General features: G+C 41.9%; 1 protein-coding gene across 1 annotated transcript; it reads left to right on the top strand.

Annotated features, from left to right (window-relative positions):
- Positions 1-1,202: 1,202 nt before the first annotated feature.
- On the top strand, positions 1,203-19,140 carry LOC310984750 (transcription initiation factor TFIID subunit 4-like; the record flags this gene model as incomplete). The annotated part of the gene is made up of 16 exons (XM_083970065.1): positions 1,203-1,523; positions 1,799-1,928; positions 2,581-2,702; positions 2,934-3,038; positions 4,396-4,524; positions 6,074-6,196; positions 6,435-6,524; positions 7,669-7,773; positions 8,883-9,012; positions 9,726-9,810; positions 9,937-10,097; positions 11,220-11,350; positions 11,445-11,570; positions 11,695-11,751; positions 17,949-18,056; positions 19,015-19,140. 16 exons carry the CDS (start codon positions 1,203-1,205, stop codon positions 19,138-19,140), a joined length of 2,049 nt encoding a protein of 682 aa, XP_083826191.1.
- Positions 19,141-24,229: the final 5,089 nt, after the last annotated feature.

The raw sequence follows: 24,229 nt of genomic DNA, 5'->3' as shown, positions 1-24,229 counted from the left end.
GTACCAGGGGCAGGGCAGCCATGGCAGAGCGATGAATAATGTGAGTCATTTGCAGATTTATTCATCCTGATCTAGAGTATTAGTGACCAACTTAGTGTTTGGATATTTTAGTTCAGAAATAAGAAATTTCACTTTACTTACATTTATTCACTGTACATTGTTTGCTAGCTACTGAGTTGTGCTAGCACAGTCGCTATCGTCCATTTTCAGCACGACGGGCTGCTGTCGGGGGGAGGGGGGCTTTAGCGGAGGGAGGGGGCGGGGCATCCCTTAACTGCCACTCACTCCTCTGACAGGTGAGGTGAGGACGCCGACCCGACCGCTCTCCTCGTGGCCGCCTGTGTTGCCGCCGGTGCTGACGATAGTTTCCCCACGGATCACAGGGATCGGCGGTCAAACTGCGGCGGTGAGACGAGTCGCCAGCTCACGGTTTGTCTCTGTGTTTCCCCGTTATAACCCCGTTACCGTTACTGACAGTAAATGCGCCATTACTCACCGTTACTTGATGGAAGAAGTCCCGTCACAACATAATAACTTACACCATAGTGTACGCTAGCCCTAGCCCCTTTTTTTTTCAGAGCAATAACCAAAGATAAACCGTCTTTGCAATAACTACCGTAGTCATTCTGGAGCTAACCACCTCACTCAGTATTCCTCCGCACAGTCAGGCTCCGCGAGTTGGTTAGTTCCAGATAAACGGGACGGGTTAGTGTTTTTCAACCGTGGGGTCGCCTGGAATTCAAATGGGGTAGCCTGAAATGTCTAGTATTGATTAAAAAAAATTACTGATAAAAATATTATTTTACCTAATTATTATTCTTTTTAAATGTATGATTAAAAACACCACACAGTCTTGAACAACTGTATTATACTTTCACTTTCTCGTCAATAAATGGAGTTCAACTAAAATGCAGCATATAAAAATATCTGAGCTGACACATGATTTTACGGCCACGATCACATGATTGCACGTGATCAGGGGTCGCCAGAAATTTGTGATGTCAAAATGGGGTCACAAGCTAAAAAAGGTTGGGAACCACTTAGGGGGGCGAGTCCGAGTAATTTGACATTAAGTTAAAAAAAAGTAACGCAATATACTTTTCCTGGGAATTAGTTACTTTTTAACGGTTCCACAGCATGACACTGCAGCAGATAGAACAATCTTGACTTTAAACTAATAAATTCACCTCTCCTCAGAAATAATGGCCACTAATAACCTGGCGGCTGCAGCCCAGAGCCTGGAGTCTTGTGGGGCAGTGGGAGACAGAGACTCCCAGACCCAAGTGATCACGGTTAAAATCCCTGACAAATGTGGAGCCATCGCTGTAGTGCAGCCCCCACCCGCCGCCACAGCTGGTTCGCAGAGTGACTCTGCCCCCGTCCCACCTAAAGTCCTCGCCACCATCAAGGGCCCCCAGCCGACATCCTCTACAGGTGCAGGGCCTCCGCCGTCTTCTCCCTCTGTCATGGTGGTAGCAAATGTGGCCACCGCAAGAGGAGTCGGCGTGAACAGCCAGCTACAGGTAACTAAACCAGCCAGCCCTGCGGCAGGAGGCCTCCAGGAGCCAGAGTAGAGGTATGCAACGTTTTGGGGGGGGGGGGGTGCCCAAGGAGTTCCAGAGGGATGGAATTTAATTTCAATAACAGCACAGAGCGGAGATCAACAGACAGAAAACACCATTTAGATCAGTTTTTTCTATTTAATGATTCTGTGGCATTGGTTGTGGTGGGAATGTGTTTTGTGGGAGTGGGATGGGACAAGGGTTAAAATCCACTGCTGTGCCCCCCTCTAACGCAGGCCATGACCCCAGGGAAGACGGTGGTCATAACTGTACCAAGGACAGGCGCTCCACAGCCGGTTGCCATGGCCCCTCGCCTGCAGCAGACCACGGCCCCACAGCTCCCAGCCAATATCCACATCCCCTCAGGTGAGCTCCAGCAGTCCTCTGTCCAGCAGGTGAGTCAGTGGTCACCACGGAGACCTACAGACTCACACTGTCACATCTTGAATGAATGATTCAAAAAATACCATCTGTTCATTAGAGCAGTAAGGCAACCACGGGCCAATGTCCTGCTGCTTACAAACTGGCCCCATTTTCTTTCTTTCTTTCTTTCTTTCTTTCTTTCCTCTCTCACAGTTTGATTCATTTTTTTCTCCCATTCAAAATTTAATTAATTTATCCATCCTTTGCTCCCACGTCCTTCTTTCATCCCTTGTTCTAATCTTTCCTTTTTATTTTTCAGAATTATTGCTGTTATACTTTATCATTTTAATATCATTAATACGGTTGTTGTTGTTGTTATTATTATTATTAATATGACCCATGTTACTATTATTATTATTATTATTATTCATCAATTTCTTTCTTTATTACTGCTATCACTATTATGACCACCATTTATATTGTACTTGAATTACGCACGCACACACACACACGCACACACACACACACAAACACACACACACACACACACACACACACACACACACACACACACACACACACACACACACACACACACACACACACACACACACACAAAAGAGCGCTAAGTGATGGAGGACTGTAACTGTTGCAGGTATGATGTTGATCCGCAGTGACAGTGGACAGCTGATGCTCGTATCCCAGCAGGCTTTGGCACAAGCGCCGCATGGACCGAGAGTTATCAGTGGTCAAGCACCCAGAATAGTGACCCATAAGGTGTGTGTGAGTGAGAACAAATTATCATCACGTTGGTTCCCAGTCCAGTCCAGTCCAGGAGCCACTTGCACAGAACAGCTGATGTTTTCTACCTCGGTTTGACGCTTCTTGTGTTTTCAAAGGAGCCGTACCTGGTTTAGAAACTCTGTCACTATGTGAAGCTGTGTTGATCTGTTCAGATGAAACGTCTCACCTTTAAAAACGGGCTTTGTTTGGTTCAACTGGCTCCAGGTGCCTGCAGCGGCTGGAGGGAAAAGCAATGACAAGGTGACGGTGATCAGGATGGCAGCTCCGCCCAGTCTGCAGCCAGCACAGGTCCAGACAGCTGTTGTCAAGGTAACACACAGTCACTGTTGCAGCAAATGTAAGTAATGAGGTATTTTAACTTTTTCACAATATTTGTGATGGAACTCAAATGGTCAGTACCAAAAAAGCAACATTACACAGACAACACAACTGATAATATCTCAATAGTACCACTGCTTTAGATCTTTTTTTTTTTATCCGTAGTTGATTTCAGGTGATCATGTTCCTCTGCTGACAGCAGATGATGATACCCTACTTGTTATTAATCATGATAAAGATGACAGAAAATGAAGAATATGGTTGTTTTTAATGACAAACTGCAAAAACACATGGAGCAATACACAGAAAAGTTTCAGCAGCGGTGCGTTTGATCCACACAGAACTGAGCAGCTCCATAACTAGATACAGTAGTTTGTTGTGGGCTCTTCACCCATGCTGCATTAAAAATACAACATACACATTGTGCGAACAACATATTCAGTATATTCAACATACAAAATTCTGAAACGCATACATAAATAAAATCAAGTATTCAAAACAAACAGATGGCATAGTTATCAGTGCAACTGCCAAACATGCAGAAAAATCAGAGGCTAGTCCCTAACCTACTTTATGGCAGCTGTTAAAGAGCCTATAGTCACAGGAATAAATTAAATTTAAAGCTGTTCAGTCTACAAGCCTCTCACCAGAGGGCAGCAGTTTGTGTTCTGGGTGTAGAACATGTGATGGGTCGTTAATAACCGTATTGGCCTGCTCAAAGATAGTCTGCAGGGGTGTGTGATCTTTACCACCTATTATTTTCCATGCAGTCTTAATCATTCTCATCAGTTTATTGTTGACCTGCACCGACAGGTGACCAAACCATGCCCTGATATATAATACCCTACCTGATCAAGCTCTCTAAGACAGCCTGATGATAAAAAAAAAGAGAGACGTTACACAGTACACAGAATCAGGAGGAAACTGGGATATTCTGGTTCTGATCCAGAAAAAAGAAAATTTCATTCAAGTGAATTGAAAACAAACAAACTGCCAGTGTTTTGTCATGTGGGTTGTTTCCTGTTTTGACAATAACAAAAAAATAATCTATTATTATTGTTAATTAGATATGATTTTTTCAGAACAAAACAGCTCTAATCTTTGTGCAGTAAATGTCATGTCACAGTCTATTGTACCAGAATGAGTTTAGTAATAAATATTTTTCTGTACTGTAATAATGAAACACATTTAGAGGTGATAAGAGCAAGAGTAGTGAAGAAAATGACCTCAGTCATGCTTGTATGATTCAACAGTGTATGCTGACCAGTCCACCTGCCATCCCAGTGTTGGTGAGTTATATCTGCATCTCTCTGTTTTATGAGGTGACAAAATATGTTTTGTTGTTCAGGTTATTAATGTGGCTCCCAAACCAGCTGTAGTCCAGACCCTGGGTGCTGGGTCTGAGCGGGGGGGTCAGCCTCGCATCCAGGCTGTTGTCAAAGAAAGCAGAAAGGAGCCTCCACCCATGTTCAGTCAGGTGAGAAACATTAAAAACACAAGAAGAGGGCAGTGTTGTTTTTGGCAGACATTTTAGATTTAGTCTTAATCTTAGTCTTTTGGACTAAAATACTTTTCAATTTTAGTCATTTCTATATGTGATAGTTTTAGTCCAGTTTTAGTCGACGAAAACTCAAAAAGGTTTTAGTCTAGTTTTAGTCAGTTTTAGTAAAAAAAGAAAAAGTATAGTCTTTTAACAAATTAATTCAATAAGTAGGCTATTGGAGCTGTTGGGCGGAAACCTTTTATCTCCATATTTTAACTTTTAAACTTTTTTTTCCAACATATTTTAACAGTTTTTTTCATGAATTAATGCCCTACTTCATCATACAACACCTAAGTTGTGAAAATATCAGATCTATCAACACATTGCAACACATTGCGAGCTTGTAGATCGGCTATTTTCACCAATAATTACAATAATAAAAGGAATGTTTTTAGACATAAAATGTTTCCACCCAAAGGCAAATAATTTCTGGTCTAAGGATTATGCTTTAGCCTACACAAGAGATAAAGTGGTAACCGTAGTGCATTCAGTTTTTTTCCTGCTGGATTATATTTAAAATGCGTCCATATATCTTCTCGTCGAGTGACGGCAGGTGTGTTGAGCAGAATGTGCGCTGCATGTCAGGTGGTGGGCGTGACCACACAAGGATGCAGCAGCATTGTAGATACTTTTTAGGTTTTAATTGACCAATTACATGCGCAATAAGCAGAAATGTCACGCATTTTGAAGGTCTGACCACCGACCCGTCAGAGCTGATCGCTGCCTGCCACTCTAATCACAAGCACCGGGCGCGCCGCAGCCATGGATCTATTATAATATAATACATCCGTTCCCGCTGCACGTCTCAGCAGCGTCCCAGCACATTGTTAAATTTTTGACGGAGCCGTTGCTAAATCGTGTGAAGCTTTAGAGCAATGACAATCCACAATATGAAATTTAGAGACAATCGCAGCCCTACCACTAACATTTACGTCCATTCTCATCTCAGTGGAAACTCACACACGTCTCGTCATGTTTTCGTCATCAGAGAGCCATGTTTATCTCGTCACCGTCTCGCTATCGTCATGAAAAAAGGGGCGTCAATGAAATAACGGCGTGAAGGCACTTACGCAACCCAGCGTAATCCCAATATGTCGTGGGTGTGAAGAGGATTTCAAGCAATTAAGTAAAAAATGCTCCAGAAAAAGATCTCCAACCCTACCTTTAAGGTAGTCGCCTAGTGAGAACAGGGTGTTGGTGGAATCCCTTTTTTCCTCTTTTTCATCAAATTGCAAGTTTTGCCAGCTCCTGCATTTTTGCAAGTTCCCACAATTTTTGCTGATTCCTGTAGTTTAATTGCATAAAAACTCTGCATATACTATTGTGTTTTTTAAGGAAACCTGCTGCATCATCAAGGATTTTTGCCCACAGCAATCACAAAAAAAGACATTTTTATGGATGCACTGTAGAGTGACGATATGATAAGACTCGGTTTAAGATAGCGCAGTCCTCAACTGATTGTTAAATGTCATGTCCTCTACAGGAGACACTGGAGAGTGTGAAAAAGTGCAAAAACTTCCTTGTGACTCTGATCAAATTGGCCTCCAGTGACTCCAGGTCTGCCAACATGGCCAACAACGTCAGGGGACTGGTCAGGACTCTGCTGGTAAGTTACTGCTGAATATTTACTGTCTAAAAACACATGGAAAGATGTCGATGGAAAGTAGATCATTTTAGTTTTCCCATTGTTTTTCCCTTGATTAGAAATTACTGCTCATTAAGTTACATAATGTGTAATATAGGTACTGCATTTTCAGTTCTGACTTTGCCATGTCATTTTTAACCTTTAGCCAGGTAACATAAAAAAATGCAGTTATGAGTTATTTGTGCTGTGCGAACTGCAGGAGGGGAAGTTGGAAGCAGAGGAGTTCACAGAGCGGCTGTACCAGGAGCTCAAGTCCACTCCACAGCCGTGTCTGGTGCCGTTCCTCAAGGTGAGCAGAGGATTAAAGTGATAGTTCAACATTTTGCCAAATTTTCTCATTGTCATAATCCCTATAGCCATAGTAGTAGAGTAGGTTCATTACCTTTAATTGTCGGTGCAAGCTGTTTTTAGACTCTGCCCAGCAGCCGTGTCTGGAATGTAGTTCCGGCTACGCATTTACCTCGAAAACAACTCTGTCTCGTAACGTTCCGTTATTATTTCATAGTGTGGTGAATGTGCAGATCACAACTTGTCCATGAGAGCGTTTTGGAGTTGTTGGATTGTGTATTTGATGAGTTTAATGAGGGAAAAGCAAAAATACCATGTGCCTCCGTTGTGTTAGCTGAGCAGCTCACGTCTCTGCCCCACCGATCAAAAAACAGCTTGCACCGACAATTGAAGGTAACGAACCTACTGCTAAGACTATAGGGATTATGGCAATAGGCAAATTTGCCAACATGTTGAACTATCCCTTTAACCACACGACACACTGCCACACTGTAGACTTTAAATGTGTGCTTCTAACTAGGGGTGTGACTGTGTACACGTGTAAACGTTTACACGGAATGAAACTGTAAACGTTTAGTAAAAAATCCCTAAACGATACACGCAATTATTATTATTTTTTATTTTTTTATTTTTACATAGCGTACATTTTGGGGGGCTGGGTGAAAAATAGTCCCTCACACTGTCTTAATTTAGAGAAAACTATGATTTAATACGGGGGTACGGTGGTCGACTCTGAACGCTCACCGGGCAGATCTCTCCAGTTACGGTGCGGTGCGTGTCGGGGGGAGGGGGGCGGGACGAATCCGCCGTCCGGTCTCCTCCGCTCCGGTGTAACACCGGCACGGTGGCTGCAGTGTCACCGGCTGCGCATATCAGACTAAACAAAAATAAGGCTATAGCAACCTATAGCGGTCCTGAAGCGTGTACACGTGTACACGAAAAAAAATGCACAGTGTACACGAAAAAAAATGCACAGTGTACACGTGTACATATTTTCGTACACGTTCACATCCCTACTTCTAACCAATCATTATATGCTACATGCAATGCTTTCGATTCCAGGTAGTTCATCCAAAAATGAGTCTATGAATGTGTTATTTTGGTTTTAATCTTCTTTCCTCTCATCTCTACCTCATTGCTACCAGAAAAGTATTCCTGCGGTGCGTCGCCTTACTGCAGACCCTCAGTTATTCATCCAACAGGCTTCAGCCTCCACCTGCAACCCCAACACTTCCAGCGTGAAGTCATCCGTAAGTACCACAGGACAAACCCTACAGAGCAGCAAGCAGGTAAACAAGTGTTATCTGGTGGTTTACACACATTTACAGTAGCTGTAATCAATATCTTTATTGACACTGAATCAAATGACAATGTGAAAGACTGTTGTAGCTCAGCCCTCAGCTTAGTTTGAGCTTAGTGTTTATCGATCCGACTGCAGCTTCTCTCTGTCAGTCACTCAGTGAGTAGGTTGAGACTAAAAATACTGAGTTAAAACAGTGAGTGCTGGACTGTCAGCATAGGGATTTAGAGAAACCTGATTTCCCCAGATACATTGGCCCTGAAGAAAGCCACTCAGGGGATCTCATGTTGACCTTCTCCATGTACACTCCCACTCAAAAGTTTAAGAACACTCCAATTTTTCCAGTTTTATTGAAATTAAAGTAGTTAAAGTCCAATGAATAGCTTGAAATGGTACAAAAGTACATGGTGAACTGCCAGCGGTTTAACAAAAGTAAGGTTACCCAGAACTGAAAACTAATGTGTTAAAAAAAAAGGCAAAGAAAATAAAAAGAGGAATGTGTGGACCATGAAACAATGGTGAAGACTACAAGAAGGATTTATGGACTGATGAATCAAAATTAGAAATCCTCTCTTCATCATGCAGGATCTTTGTACGCCGTCGAGTAGGAGAAAGGACGGTTCCTCAGTGTGTGACATCAGCTGTCAAACATGCAGGATGTAGAAAGATGCCACAAGTGTGTTCAGCTGTTATATCTGCCAAAGGTGGCTGCTTTGAGGAATGAAAAGTTTAGAATACATTTTGGAAGAATTGTGAGGTTCTGAAACTGTTGACTGGTAGTGTAGATTTCCCTTTGTATATAACTTAAATGTCACTATTAATCTAGCGCTGGGTGTCACTTCCAGCGTTTGAGCTAAGCTAATTAGCGGTGCGCCAGCTCTGCCCATATCTCCCTTGTTACTGCACGCACAGTCGAAAGGATGGTGTCTATCTGCTTGTCATGGACTCGGGAGTAAGGCAAGACTTGAAAAAAAAAAAAATGTTGGTGACGTATCCCTTTAACAAGACATTGAAATGTTTCATTTGAGTAAAATGCTCAATGATTTCTCCTAAATGCAGAGTATTCAGAGACATCACGGGGGGATTCTGAAACCTGGGGTGTCGACATTTGTGCAGTCCAGAAATAACTTATCTAAGAGCAGCAGACCCCCCTTCAAGCACACAGTGCTCCAGTCAGGAAGACACACAGGTAAAAAAATAAGGACTGTGCTGACTTCCCTGAAATATGAATGTGTAAACCTCCATACAAGGAGGGCACTGTAACTTGTTGTAACCTATAAGAGATTAATCTGAGAGAGGTTTAGTTGAAGGTATTGTTCCTTCGTCCAGGTGGGTGTGTCACACAAACCTAAAAACATTTGCAAGTGCAGTGGATTTATGAGGTTGGGTCAAATTCAAATAGTTGTTAAATTTGAAAAAAACTAAATAGTTTGTAATGATTTTAAAGAATGTGATTTCATAGGTTTATGTTTCTGTGTTTTTAACTGGAGCTTGCTGGGAACACGATATCACTACATAACCAGGTACTAGTTTAACATGTGGCTCCTGACTCAGCCTGGCTCGCCCAAGTATTTTTTTTGCTTTTTTTGGTTGGATGCATAGTGTTTGTCATTTGTATTATATTTTATATTGTAAGGTTTGCTTTGCCATGAATTCAGGGGCTGGGACTTCATGGGGAGCACAGTTTCTTTTTTTTTTTAGAATCATGAACTCCATCTTTTACAATACAATATCAGTCAGAGGGATCAAAGCAGATCCTTTATATTTAAACTACATTTTAATACTTATGTACTTTTATTTTGTTAGAATTCTCATCCTGGCTGATGCAGATCCAGCTGTTTTTCCCAAGTGTAGTCTTTGTTGGTGCTCTCTCCACATAACTTTGATTATTTCTTATTATAGGACCTTTTCCTATGAGGAACCCTTTCCCTCAGGATCCACCTCCTTCTACCAAGTCTGCATTCAGAGGCAGCTCAGGATCCTACAAGTAATGCATGCTCTTGAGATTTAAATAGAAGTGTGAGGACTCTCAAGTTAAACAGCTCAGTATATCTCATTAGTACTCTGTTGAAGTGCATGGATTTCTTTGTTTGTGTGTGTGTGTGTTCCCCAGAGAGGATGATGACATCAACGACGTGGCCTTCATGGCTGGAGTCAACCTGAGGGAGGAGAACGCCCAGATCCTCACCACCATGGTCGGCTCGGTGGTGCAGTCCTGCCAGGATCAGCCCTTCCTCTCAGCTAACATAGTGCTCAGCCGAATCCTCCACACAGGTGCAGGAGCAACACTGAGGCAGAGCTCAACATGACATTTATTATTATTATTAATAATTATTACCTATTGTGCTTTTTCAGCTTTTGAGACTTATAAATATTTTCCAAATGTTGGATACTTGTTCTAGAGGACATAGAAGTGTCGTATCATGAGGTAGGTGTGTGTTTAAATGATCCCTGGGGGTTGAGGGGAAGTTCCTTATATGGCAACTGGCCCGGCTATGGCCTCAGGGCCCTGTCTAACCGTACAATGATAATATGAGATGTGATGGATTTAGCGTTTACCGTTAAGAGACGTCTCGCAAAAGTCGTTGCTCTGACGCAGGTTCAGGCTGTGTGTTTGTGTTTCCGTTGTCTGGGTTGGATTCCGGGTTCAAGACCTGCGGTTGTGTGGATGAAGTCGACTTTTTTTTTTTTTTCCCAAATATGTTTATTGAGCTTTTTATATATTAACATAACCACAACGATAAAACAACAACGACGCTCAGTACAACATTAGTCTAGACAGCCTGTACACATATACATCTCACATGCACCTGACTAGTACAATGAAAAGGCCGTCACTGTGGGGAAAAAAAGGATTAGACAGATAAAATAGTTAAATAAATGAAATAAATAAATAAAAATACACTCCAGATCACAATTCTGGAAGTTTCAGATGACCAGGTTGTAAATACAGTGTTATGGGCAAGACACAGGAAAAGAGCCAAAGGCCAAGGACAACACTCGAAAGCACTGAAGCCACTGTAGAGTTGGAAAAGTGAAGATATGGAGTCCAAATGTTCATAAACTCTCCCTCTGAAGAGTGAAGCAGACAGGTCAGGTACTGAAGGGGAAAACATTCCATAATTATCTTACGCCAGTTTGATTTAGTGGGGGGTTTGTCCCTTATCCAAGACAAAAAGATGTTCTTCCTTGCTGCATATGTGAGGATATTATACAGTCTGGTAGAGCATAATAGGTCCTCTTTAATCTCAGAAATCTTTGATACAATCTTAAATTGTGTGATTTGTCTTAATCTCCATTTTCCATCTTTTACTGATTTCATGGGAACGCCTCAGTCGAGTTGAGTTGCATTGTGTGTGTGTGTGTTTGCCAAATGTTTTGTGTGTCTTGTGTTAGGGCAGGCACTGGGAATAACAGATGTCGGTCCAGAGGTGGTCGCTCTGGTTTCTCACGCGACTCAGGAGTGTCTCCGTGGACTGTTGGAAAAACTCACTGTGATTGCAGAACACCGCAAAGCTGTCCAGAAGGTAGAGCAGCGTCACCCTGAGCCCAGACCGTGGAACTCGGAGCGTTGGTTTCATCCACACTAGTAAATGTGTCTGTGTGTTTGTGAGTCAGCAGGAGGACCCGTGGCATAGCAAAGTGAGCGACGTCCGCTCGCAGCTTCGCTTCATGGAGGAGGTGGAGAGTCTGAACAAGAAGAGGAGAGATGAGGAGGAGAAGGAGAGACTGCTGCGCCTTGTCAGAGTGAGAGACACTTCTTCAATCTGTAAACAGCCTGGATATAGAGGAAGAGATGAACATGTTTTGAAATTCAACATCCAAGAAAGTAGCCTTTACACCATGTTGTGTGTGTGTGTGATTTTTACAGAGTCGCTCACACGCTGAGGATCCACATCATCAGCAACTGAAGCAAAGAGCAAAAGAGGTGTGTGTCTTTAATTCTGAGTCTTCTTCTTTCATTAAGTATTAAACACGTCCTCACTACAGTGCTCAGGTCTCTAGCGCCATATTATGTAATAACGCCACATTTTGTAAATAATGTAAATGTGAATAAGTTGTTACATAATGCACCAAATGATTACTTTTTTTCATTAAAAAAAGTGCAACACTCTTGTGTTCATTTGGTGCATTATGTAACAACTTATTACAAAATGCGGCAACGTTTTTTACATGTTGCCTATATTTTCGGCCCTAATTCAACCCGAACATGGCAAAAAAAGAAAAGAAAGAAGCCGATCGGCGTGATCTTTGACCAGAACTCGGCCTGAATTAGCGCGTCTGGTCGGGCCACCATGAACCAGCACTCCTGAAGACTCGCTGCAATTGAACCGCTCCAGGGCTCAAATGGAAACGAACCGAGACCACCTCATCAAGCGATCTCGGCCTGCTTGTTTTGTTCTGCGTCCGAGAGCGATTGTTGTGTTCACATATGACCAAACAAACCGATCTCTTGACGTAAATCGCTCCCTGTTTCGGAACAACCTCTCCAATGGATCCAGGTGTGAAAGCACCCTAAGATTGCTGAGATTTAGAACCGCAGATTGGTTTGGGGCAAAACATTTCAAATACAATGTGGTTGGACCACTTAGCCCTATGTGAAATGGCTGAAAAACAGTATAATATGGGACCTTTAAAAACTGATCATGGTGGTTGAGTTGAGCTAGATTTTTAAATTGTGTACGACAGTGACGCAAATTGATATTCAAAGGTTGTTGTTGTTGTTGTGTGCTTCTTCTGAGCTTCATAACACTTTACTGACTGAGAACAACAGGATTCACAGCAGGTTAGGATCTGAGGATCGGATGAAAATCTGTCGACACACCTACAGGATTCAGATCGGGACCAAGTGTAACCACTAATACAGGGCAGTAGATCTTTATTTATTCTTTATTCATTTTCTGGGGCTTTTCAAGTCTTTATTATGATAGAGTCAGCAGGAGAGTGACAGGGAATCAGGGGTTGAAAGATGTGCAGCACAGGGCCATGGGTCACATTTGAAATTGGGCTGCAGTCGTTGGGTCTGATCCCATTAGGTAGATAGATGGTCTACAGGGAGAGCCACCAGATCGCCCAGGGCAACAGATCATTTTATAGCTCAGTCTGGGGCAGTAGTAGCCCCAGCAAGTCATTTTGAACACTAAATACAAATTGAATGTGGTGGCTGGTGCTTTTACTCTCTCCTTCATTACTGCAGCTCAGAATAACACAAGGAGGCTCTGATGAACCCTCTGATGTCTTTTATTAGAAGATTGATTGTGAGACATTTCACCAGCCATGAACCACTTGTCTCCTCTGGGCCTTGGCAGCAGAATCACTCTTCAGAACACTTTGAATCTTTTTGAAGTGGATCACATGTTCATCATCAGACAAAAATACTCACCATATTACTAAAGATACAAACTAACAAGCTCCAAACACATTGACAGTCTCATCTTTGAAAGTAAGGTTAACTACCCAGGTTTCCCTCTGGGATTTATATAATTCATTAAATTGTGGTTCTAATGATGCACTTTGTAATCAATTGATCCAATTGATACCAGCTCAGTGAAGCAGGTAACCAATGACCAGTATCTGAGAGGTAAAAACATATTCAGTGTTCTACATGGAAAAAAGCAAAAACAAAAAGACTGAGACTTCCTTAAATTTGCTAATTTTAAAAAGTTTGACTGAGATCTGTTCTGAGCAGGACATTTGTCTCTTGTGCACCAGTTCCCTCTGGTGGACAAACCGTGTAGTGATGATGGCCAACAGATTAGGACACTCAAAAAAAGGATAAATAAAAATCTGTCTGGCACTGAAGTATTTCAACAGCAGCCATGATGTGAGAGCCTCAGTTCTTTTTATTTTATCTTCTTCAGCATCAGAAACACTTCCTTTACAAAAAGAACAGGGGAAATACCATCCCACAATTCCTTGCTGGGACACAGTGCTGTGGTTTTACTTAAATGTGGACAAAACAGAAGAACCTGTGGAAATCTTTCTCTGATCGACTGAATTTCAAATCCATAAAGACAGGCCACTTCAGGCCAGTTAGGAATCATCTTTAAAAACAAGCTCAGTGAATTCCAAGTAAACATCATCATGTTGTTTCATGTATTCCCCTCCCATTGTGTATAGCATGTTCTCTATTCCAGGAACCTATATATGATTAATTCATTTGTTGTCATCTTATTTCAACATTTCAGTAGAGCTGCAACTAACGATTATTTTCATTATCGATTAATCTGTCGATTATTTAAATGATTAATCGATTAGTTATTTGGTCAATAAAATGTTAAAAAATGTTAAAAACATCAATCAGTGTTTCCCAAACCACAAGATGACGTCCTCAAATGTCTCGTTTTGTCCACAAACCAAAGAGAGACTCAGTTTATTGTCATAAAGGAACAAAGAAACCAGAAATATTCACATTTAAGAAGCTGGAATCAGAGAATTTAGACTTTTTTTCTGAAAAAAATACTCAAACCGATTATTAGATTATCAGAATAGTTGACGATTAATTTAATACCGTAATCAATTATTGTTCGATTAATCGATTAATTGTTGCAGTTCTACATTTCAGTCCTGTGTGTCTGTTTATGTACTTGGTAAAGGAGGATTCATTTTGTTAGTGCATTTAGATTCTTTTCACACTGTTAGGTCCTTATGAACTCCTTTTCACTTGACCTCATGATGTTTTCTATAGAGGTTGAAGTGGTTGGAGGTGACACACTTATTAATCTGATTATCCTTAAAGGTAGAGTCTGTTGGATTTTACAAAAAAAATAAAAAATAAAGATAGACTTATACAAAAGAATCCTTTTTAAACACCACATATTGCCGTCTACTCATGTGTGGTGGTGACTGTGTCTGCAGAGCTCCCCCTCTGCCTGTATTTGATATTTTGATATAGTTGGGATGTTTCTGAGCGGAGTCGGTTTGACAGAGCGCAGGTGAAGTTGGGTCTACCACCAAGATATTAACTGAATGCCGTCAAGGTGGGAGAAATGGTGGATACACACTTAGCAGCGAAGAAAAGGAAATGAGCTTTGAGCCTGAGAGGAGGGGCCCAGTTTGAATGTTGTGTTTACAAACTGCAACGAACAAACCTACAGACTCTACCTTTAATATAAAAGCGATTGACAAAAGAAAGACCACCGAACAGCTCAGCCAGCAGCTTCACAGGAGTTAGTCTTAGTCTAAATCTGTGTGGATGCCATTCTTTGTCTAAAGAAGTGACATCATACAGTGAAACAGATAAGTCCAACCTGATGCCCCCACTTCCGTAATCTTCAGTGTAATGGGAATTCCGGAAACTTGACATTTTTGAAACTGATTGTTAATTTAGTAATGAAGTGGTGTGTGTTTGTGTGTGTAATGTTAGTTGGCAGCCGGGCAGAGTGAAGAGAAGAAAGGAAATAGCAGAAGAGTGGCTATATATGGAGGTGATAACACCAATCTGACTGCCATCACACCATCAGAAGTTTCTCCACAGCAACAGAACCTGTCCGTGCTGCTGCTGCTGCTGCCGCCGCTGCTGCCGCCAGCACCACACACACTCCAGCTGTTAGATCACACACACACTCACAAGACTCTGCCAAGTCTGTAACCTAACCTGCACACGCTCACTCACATCTTGAGTACGTGTGGTGATAATTCGAAGTTGTTTTAATTGCAAATGTTTCTCAGGCTGGTGCCAGCAGTGAATAGAATGTGTTTCTTTCCAGTGAGAGGGAAGCAGCTTTAAAGGGATAGTTCAACACAACTCCAAAATGTTCTTGTGGACAAGTTGTGACCTGCACATTCACCACGCTATGAAATAATAATGCAATGTTATGAGACAGAGTTGTTTAGCTGGAACTACATTCCAGACATGGCTGCTGGGCCGAGTTATTTAAAAAAAAACCAAGTAGTTTGAGTACTTGCTTCATATATACGATTATTATTTCATACCGTGGTGAATGTGCAGGTCATAACTTCTAACTTAAGCATTTTGGCGTTGTTGGATTGTGCATTTGATTAGTTTTGAGGAAAAGGTGAAAGTACCGATTCGTGAGCAGCTCACGTCTCTGCCCCGCCGGTCTAAAAACAGCTTGCATCGATGATTAAAGGTAATGGACCTACTCCTAAAACTATAGGGATTAGGGCAATAGGCAAAGTTGCCAAAATGTTGAACGATGCCTTTAACATATGAAGGTGTATTTCCTTCTGCTGGTGAAACCATGGAAGTGTCGAAGGTCAGACATTGAACACATTGGAATACAGTCTCACAGAGACAGAATACGTCTTCTGGGTCCAGGTGGACCAGTGTGGACCCTCCACCTGCTGTTCAGTTCAGTTCAGTAAACTTTATTGTCAATCACACAATGTAACTGACAGTTACACAGGGGATCGAAATTACGTTTCCCCAAACTCCAAATGTGCAATTTAAAAACATTAAACATTAAAAACTGAGCCCCACGTTGTCTCTGATGGATGTTCTTATCACTTGTGTGATAAACACAGACACAAAATGACAGACTCAGTTGTGACAGGCTTTTGTTCAGTACTTCTTAAAGGGACATTGTGTAACTTCTCCTGTTATCTATTCACGAAAATCGATTATTTCGTTCAAAATATGTTTTTCATTAATCAGTGATCACCCCCATCAACAAACTGTGTGTGTTCCGGTAAGCTCTGAATTTGCCGTTCATATCATTCATATATACATCAATCTCGGTGCTGGCTGCCATGTGGTGTCGCCATGTTTTTACGTTCAGTGGCAGCGAAACCACGGAAACTCAGCGGAGACACCGGAGCTGTCGGCTCAGGTCGAGGTGGCGTCTGTGAAAAGTCACCGTGGTAACGCAGTGAGGAGGAATGGAGCGTTACACTGATGCTGCATTCACGTGCAGTCGGGCAGACGGCCGTCGGTAACAAACCAGATGTCATTTTAGCCGGTAAAATGTGGGTCAGGTAAACAATACGACATCGCCATGACAACATATTATCACGTGTATTGTTTTGCCTCGTGCTGACGGACCACTTGTTTACATAGAGGCTTGTTTATGCCGTTACGTGCAGCGGCTGTCGTCCGTCTGCCCAATTTCACGTGAATGCAGCATGAAAAATACGAGTAATTCCTACACAATGTACCTTTAATGTCAACATTGCACTGTACTGTTAGCTTACCCATAGTCTTTAACAGGGTGTGTCACTTTTTTTCTGTCCCCAGAAACACTTCTGTTGTGAGTTTTTGTAGCTTCACACAGACTTAGCTGCATGATAACATCCCAGGCTTTGTAGCAGGATGTCAGCTGGTGAGGGGGAAGTTGTGGTGCAACCTTGGACCTCTGTATGCGCAACAACAAGTTAAGTCTCTGCCTATTATACTTGCCCAGAGTGTTTTCCCAGGCTACCACCATTGTCAGCATCCCAGCTGTTGTGGGCTGATAGCACCATCAACACTGCAACCGTGAGATTACACACCCTGCACCTCAGGGCCTTTATAGCAACCTCTGGGGATTTAGGTCACATCACCTTGGACAAACCAACAAAAACATAACTCTGGGCCTTCGGTATGCTACTGTTAAAAAAACAAACAAACATATGATGTAGAGTGGCAGTCTGTGATCACCAGATCTGTTCACAGGTAGACACCAGAGGGTGAGGGGCCTCTACAGGACTGTTACGAAGAGACTAAATGCAATGACTGCATTACAGACCACATAAAATTCAGCATGGGTTGGGTTAGGTTTGATAACAAATGCTGTAACAAAGGACATCAAGGCAAAACGGAACAGGAAGTAGGCTGGGTTCAGGAGTGGAGTCCAGGAGGAGATGGTGCAGCTTGATCAGCAGGACGAGGTCATAGAGTTTTACAGGAGGAAACCTGAGCAAGCCCAAACACAGCAACATGAGGGAGTTGTGGAACATGGGATGGAGAGAGAACTTAAACTTAATCCTATTCTTTAACAGTTTTAGCCCAACCCATCTTATGACTCTGTTATGGAGGGTTTTTTCCTAGCTTCATAGAAGAGTGTGGAATATCAATGTTAGTGCATGATTTATTGATATCATATTCAGATTTTCAAAACCAAATCTGTGCAGCTCCTCAGTCACGGCATTGAGACAGTCTTTGTTTTCTTCTCTTCTCTTCTTCAGTTGCAGCAAATAGAAGAAGCTCAGCTGCAGCAGAAGGAGGCCAACCTGGCTGCCCTGGCTGCCATCGGGCCTCGCAGGAAGAGACCTGTGGATCAGAGTGTGAGCCAGGTGGGTACAGCTGCTGTCTTTTTACGAGATCTTTTCTCTTAATTACGAGATCTTTTCTCATAATTACGAGATAAGGTGTCTACATTTTTTTTTTCCAGTGAATGCAATGTGCTTCTGTAAAAATGTGATCTTTCTTACTGATCTATAAATTGCCTCCAAGGCCCTGTTTAGACGACAACGCCCGCGGATGCAAACGGCAAAATATTTCATCAGATGTGCCTTTCGTTTAGACGGCGACGGCATTTCTGGGCATGAATACGCAAAAAAGTGAAACCACCCTCCAGAGTGGAAATCTTAAAAACGCTCCGCCGTTGCATCTCCATGTAAAGGGTGAATACACAAAACGTCGACTCCAATTGCTATGACCTGTGGAGGGCACGGAGGGCAGCGTTACGATGGCCGGCGTACAGCCTGCCAGAAATCAAGAAGAAGAAGAATACACGGGCGTGCAGACTTGGTGGTGTCGTGTGGCACGCTGACACCTAGGCGTCTGGCGTGCATACAACATTGAATTCCACAGTCTTTTGCATCGCCGTATGCACACAGATTTCCACCCCAAAAACGCTTGTCTGAACGCGAAATAAAAAGTGAGAATGCAACGCCACTTTTGCGGTGTTGAAAGTAATGTCTGTGTTTTTCTCATGCTGTGGCCCCAAATGTGACAAAACTGAACAAAATGTTTCTAATTAGAAGTGGTGGTGCTTTACCAGAGCCATCTGAATCTGAAGGACAGGAAATCCTCCGGGGAATTTTCAGCCATTAGTCATGAATGAAGAGTTTCAATCTCTCCTCTCTTTTTTTTAATCTTCTGAGGCAGTAGGCTGATGGAAAGGCAACAACTGTCAGGACTAATCAGAGTGGTGTCCCTAGCAACAGTCTGTTATTCATAGCAATGGTCTGTCATCCAGCTCGACCAGCTCACTGTGTGTGTGTCTCTGTGTGTGTGTGTGTGTCTCAGGTGTCTCTGCTGTCCAGACTGGGGGTTCCCAGAGTGACCCGGGTGATGCTGAGGGACCTGCTGGTGTGCATGGAGCAGGACTCCCTGCTCCGCCACTCCCTCACTCTGTACAGAGCCATGCTGTGATTACAGGTCACACAGTTTTGATGTTCGTTGTGTTTGTTTGAAAAGAAATAATTAATGTGCAGAAGTAAAGAAGGTGTTAAAGAGAAGAATGGAAAAGAAACCCTGCTGTTAACCGTTGTATAAATGAGTCAGTGGAACAGTGTTACTGTGTGAGGGTTCAGTTCTCAACTGGATTTTGAGTTTTTCATTATTCTGTGTTTCTGTTGGACAATTAAAAAGTTGTGAACACACTGATCTGTTGACTTTTCATACAGCATCATCTCAGTGAAGTGAGGTCTCAGTCATTAGGTAGCCACCACCTCAGTCACCCAGGAGGTCAGACTACATTTCTCCAGCACCCTCAACTTTGCATTTACTACCAATTTGCATTTTAGCAAATATTGACATGCTAATATGCAGTGGTGAGCTAATGAGCATTATTCCTGTTAGCATGTTATTATGTCAACATGGATGGTGAGAATAGCACTAAGCCAGAAACAGAATCATCATTGGAGGCCTCACTATGGTTCATTTCAGACAGGCATGTTAATTTTTTTTTTTATATATATATATATATATTATATTTGAACATGTAAAACAAAATAAGGCACAATTTCGGTTTGTTCCTTCATATGTAAATAACGTAAACATGTTGAAGAACCAAAAACATCAAAAAACAAAAGCATAATCATACATATTCAAAAAGGAGTCAGGAGAAGCTGTGCTTATTGAATCCCATCCTTTTTTCTACAAATCCCAAATCGACCGATTACTTGTCCCACTTCATCAATTGCCCTTCATTCCATTGTGAGAAAAAAAGAGAAAATGAAAAAAAGATAAGGTAAATAAAGATTTTTTTAAAAGTACGTACTTGTAGTTGTCCAAACTATTCCACAACAGACCGTGTGGCTGCAGGTTTTTGTTCCAACCAAGCAGCAGCACACAAGACTTGACTCATTAAATCAACGTTTTGAGTCTTCAGACAGTTGATTAGTCAAACTGTGTTCTCTTGATCCGTTGGAACAAAAACCTGCAGCCACACAGCTCTTTGTTGAAAAGGTTGGAAATGGCTGATATAATTTTACTCATAATTTCCAACCAAGCTCCACTCTGTGAGGCTGAGAACTGAAGCAAACACTGAAACACCAGAGACTGCACTTCCTCTATGACCACTAGAGTCCTGCTAACAATGACCAGCTTTAAAGGAGACATATTGTTCCTCTTTTCCACAAATTAAAATAGTTCCCAGGTGTCTTAAAGACATGTCTGTGACATGCTTCAGTCATAATACCCCAAGGATCAAACATCACAGCTCTTTTCATCCTCTCAAAACAGCCCTGTTCAGAACGGCTGGTTTCAGTGCCTGTCCCTTTAAATGCAAATGAACCACTGTTTGCCCCGCCCCGCCCCGCCCCACCCCTTCTACTGGTACCAAATAGGGGTTGTATTATGCAAATTTGATAACTAGTTACATCATTATATGACAACTGAGGGAACAGCTCGTAAAACCACATGGATTTGAAAATTACAGATTTTTTTTTGTCAATTCTCACATTTTAGGGGCCAAAAGGCTAGACAAACAATACAGGACTCTTTCGAGGCCCTGTAATTGGAATGAGTACACTTTAAATCCTTTAACGAGGATCAATTGGAGGGCAAGTCTGGTGCCAGCAGCCGCGGTAATTCCAGCTCCAATAGCGTATCTTAAAGTTGCTGCAGTTAAAGAGCCTTCAAAAAGTGATATTTCCATAATAGTATGTCCCCTTTAAAGTAGAAATAAACATGTTGAAATCTGGGCTGACAATGAGGGGCAGCAAGTCCTCATCTCATAACTTTTTTGCAGTTTGTAAGTGTATTTTTTTTCTTGATCTACTTCTCTTTTGTACATTTTATCTCTCGCAATGAAGATAATGATGTACACAAGGGAGCAACTCCTTGCTTTTAAGTGTATCAGCTACTAGAGTTGAACATCCCACACCGGCTGAGCTGAAGAGGCTGCATCCACCTGGCACAGATTCCAGCCTTGTACTTGTTTATAATATGCCAGTGTTAATTTCATGTTTCCTCTCATGAATGAGAACATTTTTCACTCCCTGCTTCCCACTGACAGATGTGGTTTTCTGGCTCATTCACATGTAGTTCAGTGGTTATTTGTTTTTGAGCTGCATGCCTGGCAATGCTGTGTAGATCTTCCTGGGATGCCAGCATTTGTTTTTCTGATTCTGCTCCATTTTGGCTCAGCACCAAGTGGATCCGAGACAGCAGTCTGTTCTGGTCCCGCTTTAACAAGACTCAGGAAACACACAGTATCATTCAGGTTAGGATATTTGAGGTAGCACCATGGTTACTAATCACTACTTCGATTACGAGTAGCCTTCTGGTTAGCAAACTAAGGTATTTGTGTGTTTTCTTACATTGCAGTGTGTTAGCTCTGTAAAGAGACACCGTGTTAATCCCTGTTTAATAATAATGAATACACACAATAACCTTTTCATAATGCAACTGTGCAAGAGCAAAAGTCCTGTCCAGTTCACCCTGACGCCTCCATAACACAGTGTTGTAACCTATTCCTCTGACTGTACACAGCCAGCACAGTGTGAGGAGAATTGAAGGTTTGTTTCATCAAAGTCAACAAGCAACATTACTGTTTATCAGATCATATTTATTCATTTATAGTAATCAGGAAATATGCAAAACAAAGAAAACATGACAGAAATAAACAGTTGCTGCTCCATGATTCTAACCCTCAAAACATATTTAGGAAAGAGATCAGTTTACATGGAAAATACACGCACATGCCCCCAGATTCTTCTGTCTTCAGTTTCTCCGATAGAACAAGGAGAAGAAATGTGCTTTTACAGTAAAACTAGTTCTTGCCACAAAAGCCAAAATAATCATATTTTTCACAGAGAACACCATGTTTGTGCTTCAGGGGAGAGTTAGTTAGGCTCTTTGCAAATATAGTCAGTCAATGCAAATAAGGTGCATGATTTGTAACTTATTCAAAGTTGCATTGAAAAATAAAGAGGACATCACAGGCAAAGGTAGTAGGTGAAAAAAAGATTCTGACATTGATGTGGGTCCATGTCACATCAGGTGTTATATCACCTTTACCTTCTAACTGAAGCCAGCAGAGCAGTAATGTCAGGAGACATGAGCAAATGCACAAAGTGCCATAAATCCAAAGTTTCCACTGTAAAGCATATTTGCATGTATGTATTTCATAAGCTGCAATGTGTTGATCTCTAAGGGCCACCGTACCTCTCTGCTCTTGGACATTGACTTATAGTAAATGAAGAGGGATTTAGCCTCTTTGACATCACCGCCTGGCCATCTTGCCAGTACCTGACTAACAGAACATTATGAGATGGAGTTATTCTTGAGGTAAATTCATGCAAAACCGCTGATGCGTGTTCCTGTCAGGGGCAGTTTTTCAGCAAGCAGTCTCTGCATTTGCCTCAAAAACAACTCTGTCTCGTAACGTTCTGTTATCTCATAGCGTGGCGAATGTGCAGGTCACAACTTGTCCACGAGAGCCTTTTGGAGTTGTTAGATTGTGTATTTGGTGAGTTTGATGAGGGAAACCAAAAAATCCCATTAGCCTCCGTAGCGTAGCTCTGAGCAGCTCACGGCTCTGCTCCGCTGTCCTAAAAATAGCTTGCACCGACAATTAAAGGTAACGAACCTACTGCTAAAACTATAGGTATTATGGCAATGGGACAATTTGCTCAATGTTGAACTATGCCTTTAATCCTCCAGCCTCAGAGGTTGCTCTTGCTGCCCTTGCTCGAGTCTTCATCACATGGTCACTAGGGGTCATTGTCTATGAAATACACACAAACCCCACATGGGTTTTTTCTACAGATATTATTGCTTCCCTTACAAGCTCCACAACAATCATTATTCCCACAAGATAAGGGAAATTAAATATCATGTCAGGTCTCCAGGATTACTGCTGAGTTGTTTAATGAATCACTCTTACTCGGACAAAATAAGGAGTCCTCAAGGGGACACACACATTATTTTTAGGGGTTTCCCCTAAAACAGCCCATTATGAGCTACATTACGCCTTAAAATTCTCTGTAAATAAGTGTTAGGGTTGATGAGTATGAATATGAATATTCATCCATTTTTATCCACTAATCTGAGGTTAGGTCTCAGTGGCAGCAGCAAGGCAGTCCAGACATCTCAGATGATGAGATATAATGCTTAATCTATGATCAGGCCTCCTACAGGTTCGATACACCTGGAGGACCAAACTACCTGAACCTTTTTAACTGCATTTATTTTAACCTGTTAGCAAGTGTTGGTATTGATGCGAATCACTGTGCAGGAGTCTTCTGCACCAAAACAAGGATGTAGTTTGAATATGGACATGTCTCATGTCCTTCCAGGACCGAAGAAGTACTGTGTACTACTGATGCATACGTTACTCTTTAGCATCCTGTTACCATTAAGTTCCTTTTTGCATACTGGCACTTCTCACTAGCTGCCTGTTCGCCAACTCCTACATGTTACACAAGAACCATATAACTACTTGAAAATGCTAAGGTGCAATGACATGCAAAAGTTTGGGCACCCCTGGTCAAAATTACTGTTAAACAAGTGGAAGATGAAATGATCCAAAAGGCATCAAGTTAAACATGAAACACTCTTTTTCAATATTTTAATCAATATCAGTGTATTATTTTAGTTTTCTACAGTTTTAGAGTGAAAAAGGGAAACAAAGCAGCAGCCTGCAAAAGAATGGGAAACCCAGGAGACTTGAGCTCTCAGATAACTTTGACCAAGCTATCAGACAAGATATTTACTATATTTACACACTGTGATAGTTTCTAAAGGGGGGGCTACTACCTACTAACTATGCAGGGGGCCCTAACCTTTGCTGAGGGTCCTTTTCCATGGCTGTTGTTTTAAAAATGTAAAAGATGAAAATAAAATAAAATATTGTTTAAAATGTAAAGGGAATGTGTCATCTGTAACTTTATGTCTTTTAGAGATCATTTCATCTTCCACTTGCTGAACTGTTCACATTAACAGACATTTTGACCAGGGGTGCCCTGTGAGTGTGTGTGTAACAACGTAGTTTGAGACATAATCTGCACTTTAG

Source organism: Trachurus trachurus (assembly GCF_905171665.1).
Source record: "Trachurus trachurus genome assembly, chromosome: 4".
Classification (NCBI taxonomy): domain Eukaryota; kingdom Metazoa; phylum Chordata; class Actinopteri; order Carangiformes; family Carangidae; genus Trachurus; species Trachurus trachurus.
This window is presented reverse-complemented; position numbering and strand designations above follow the sequence as displayed.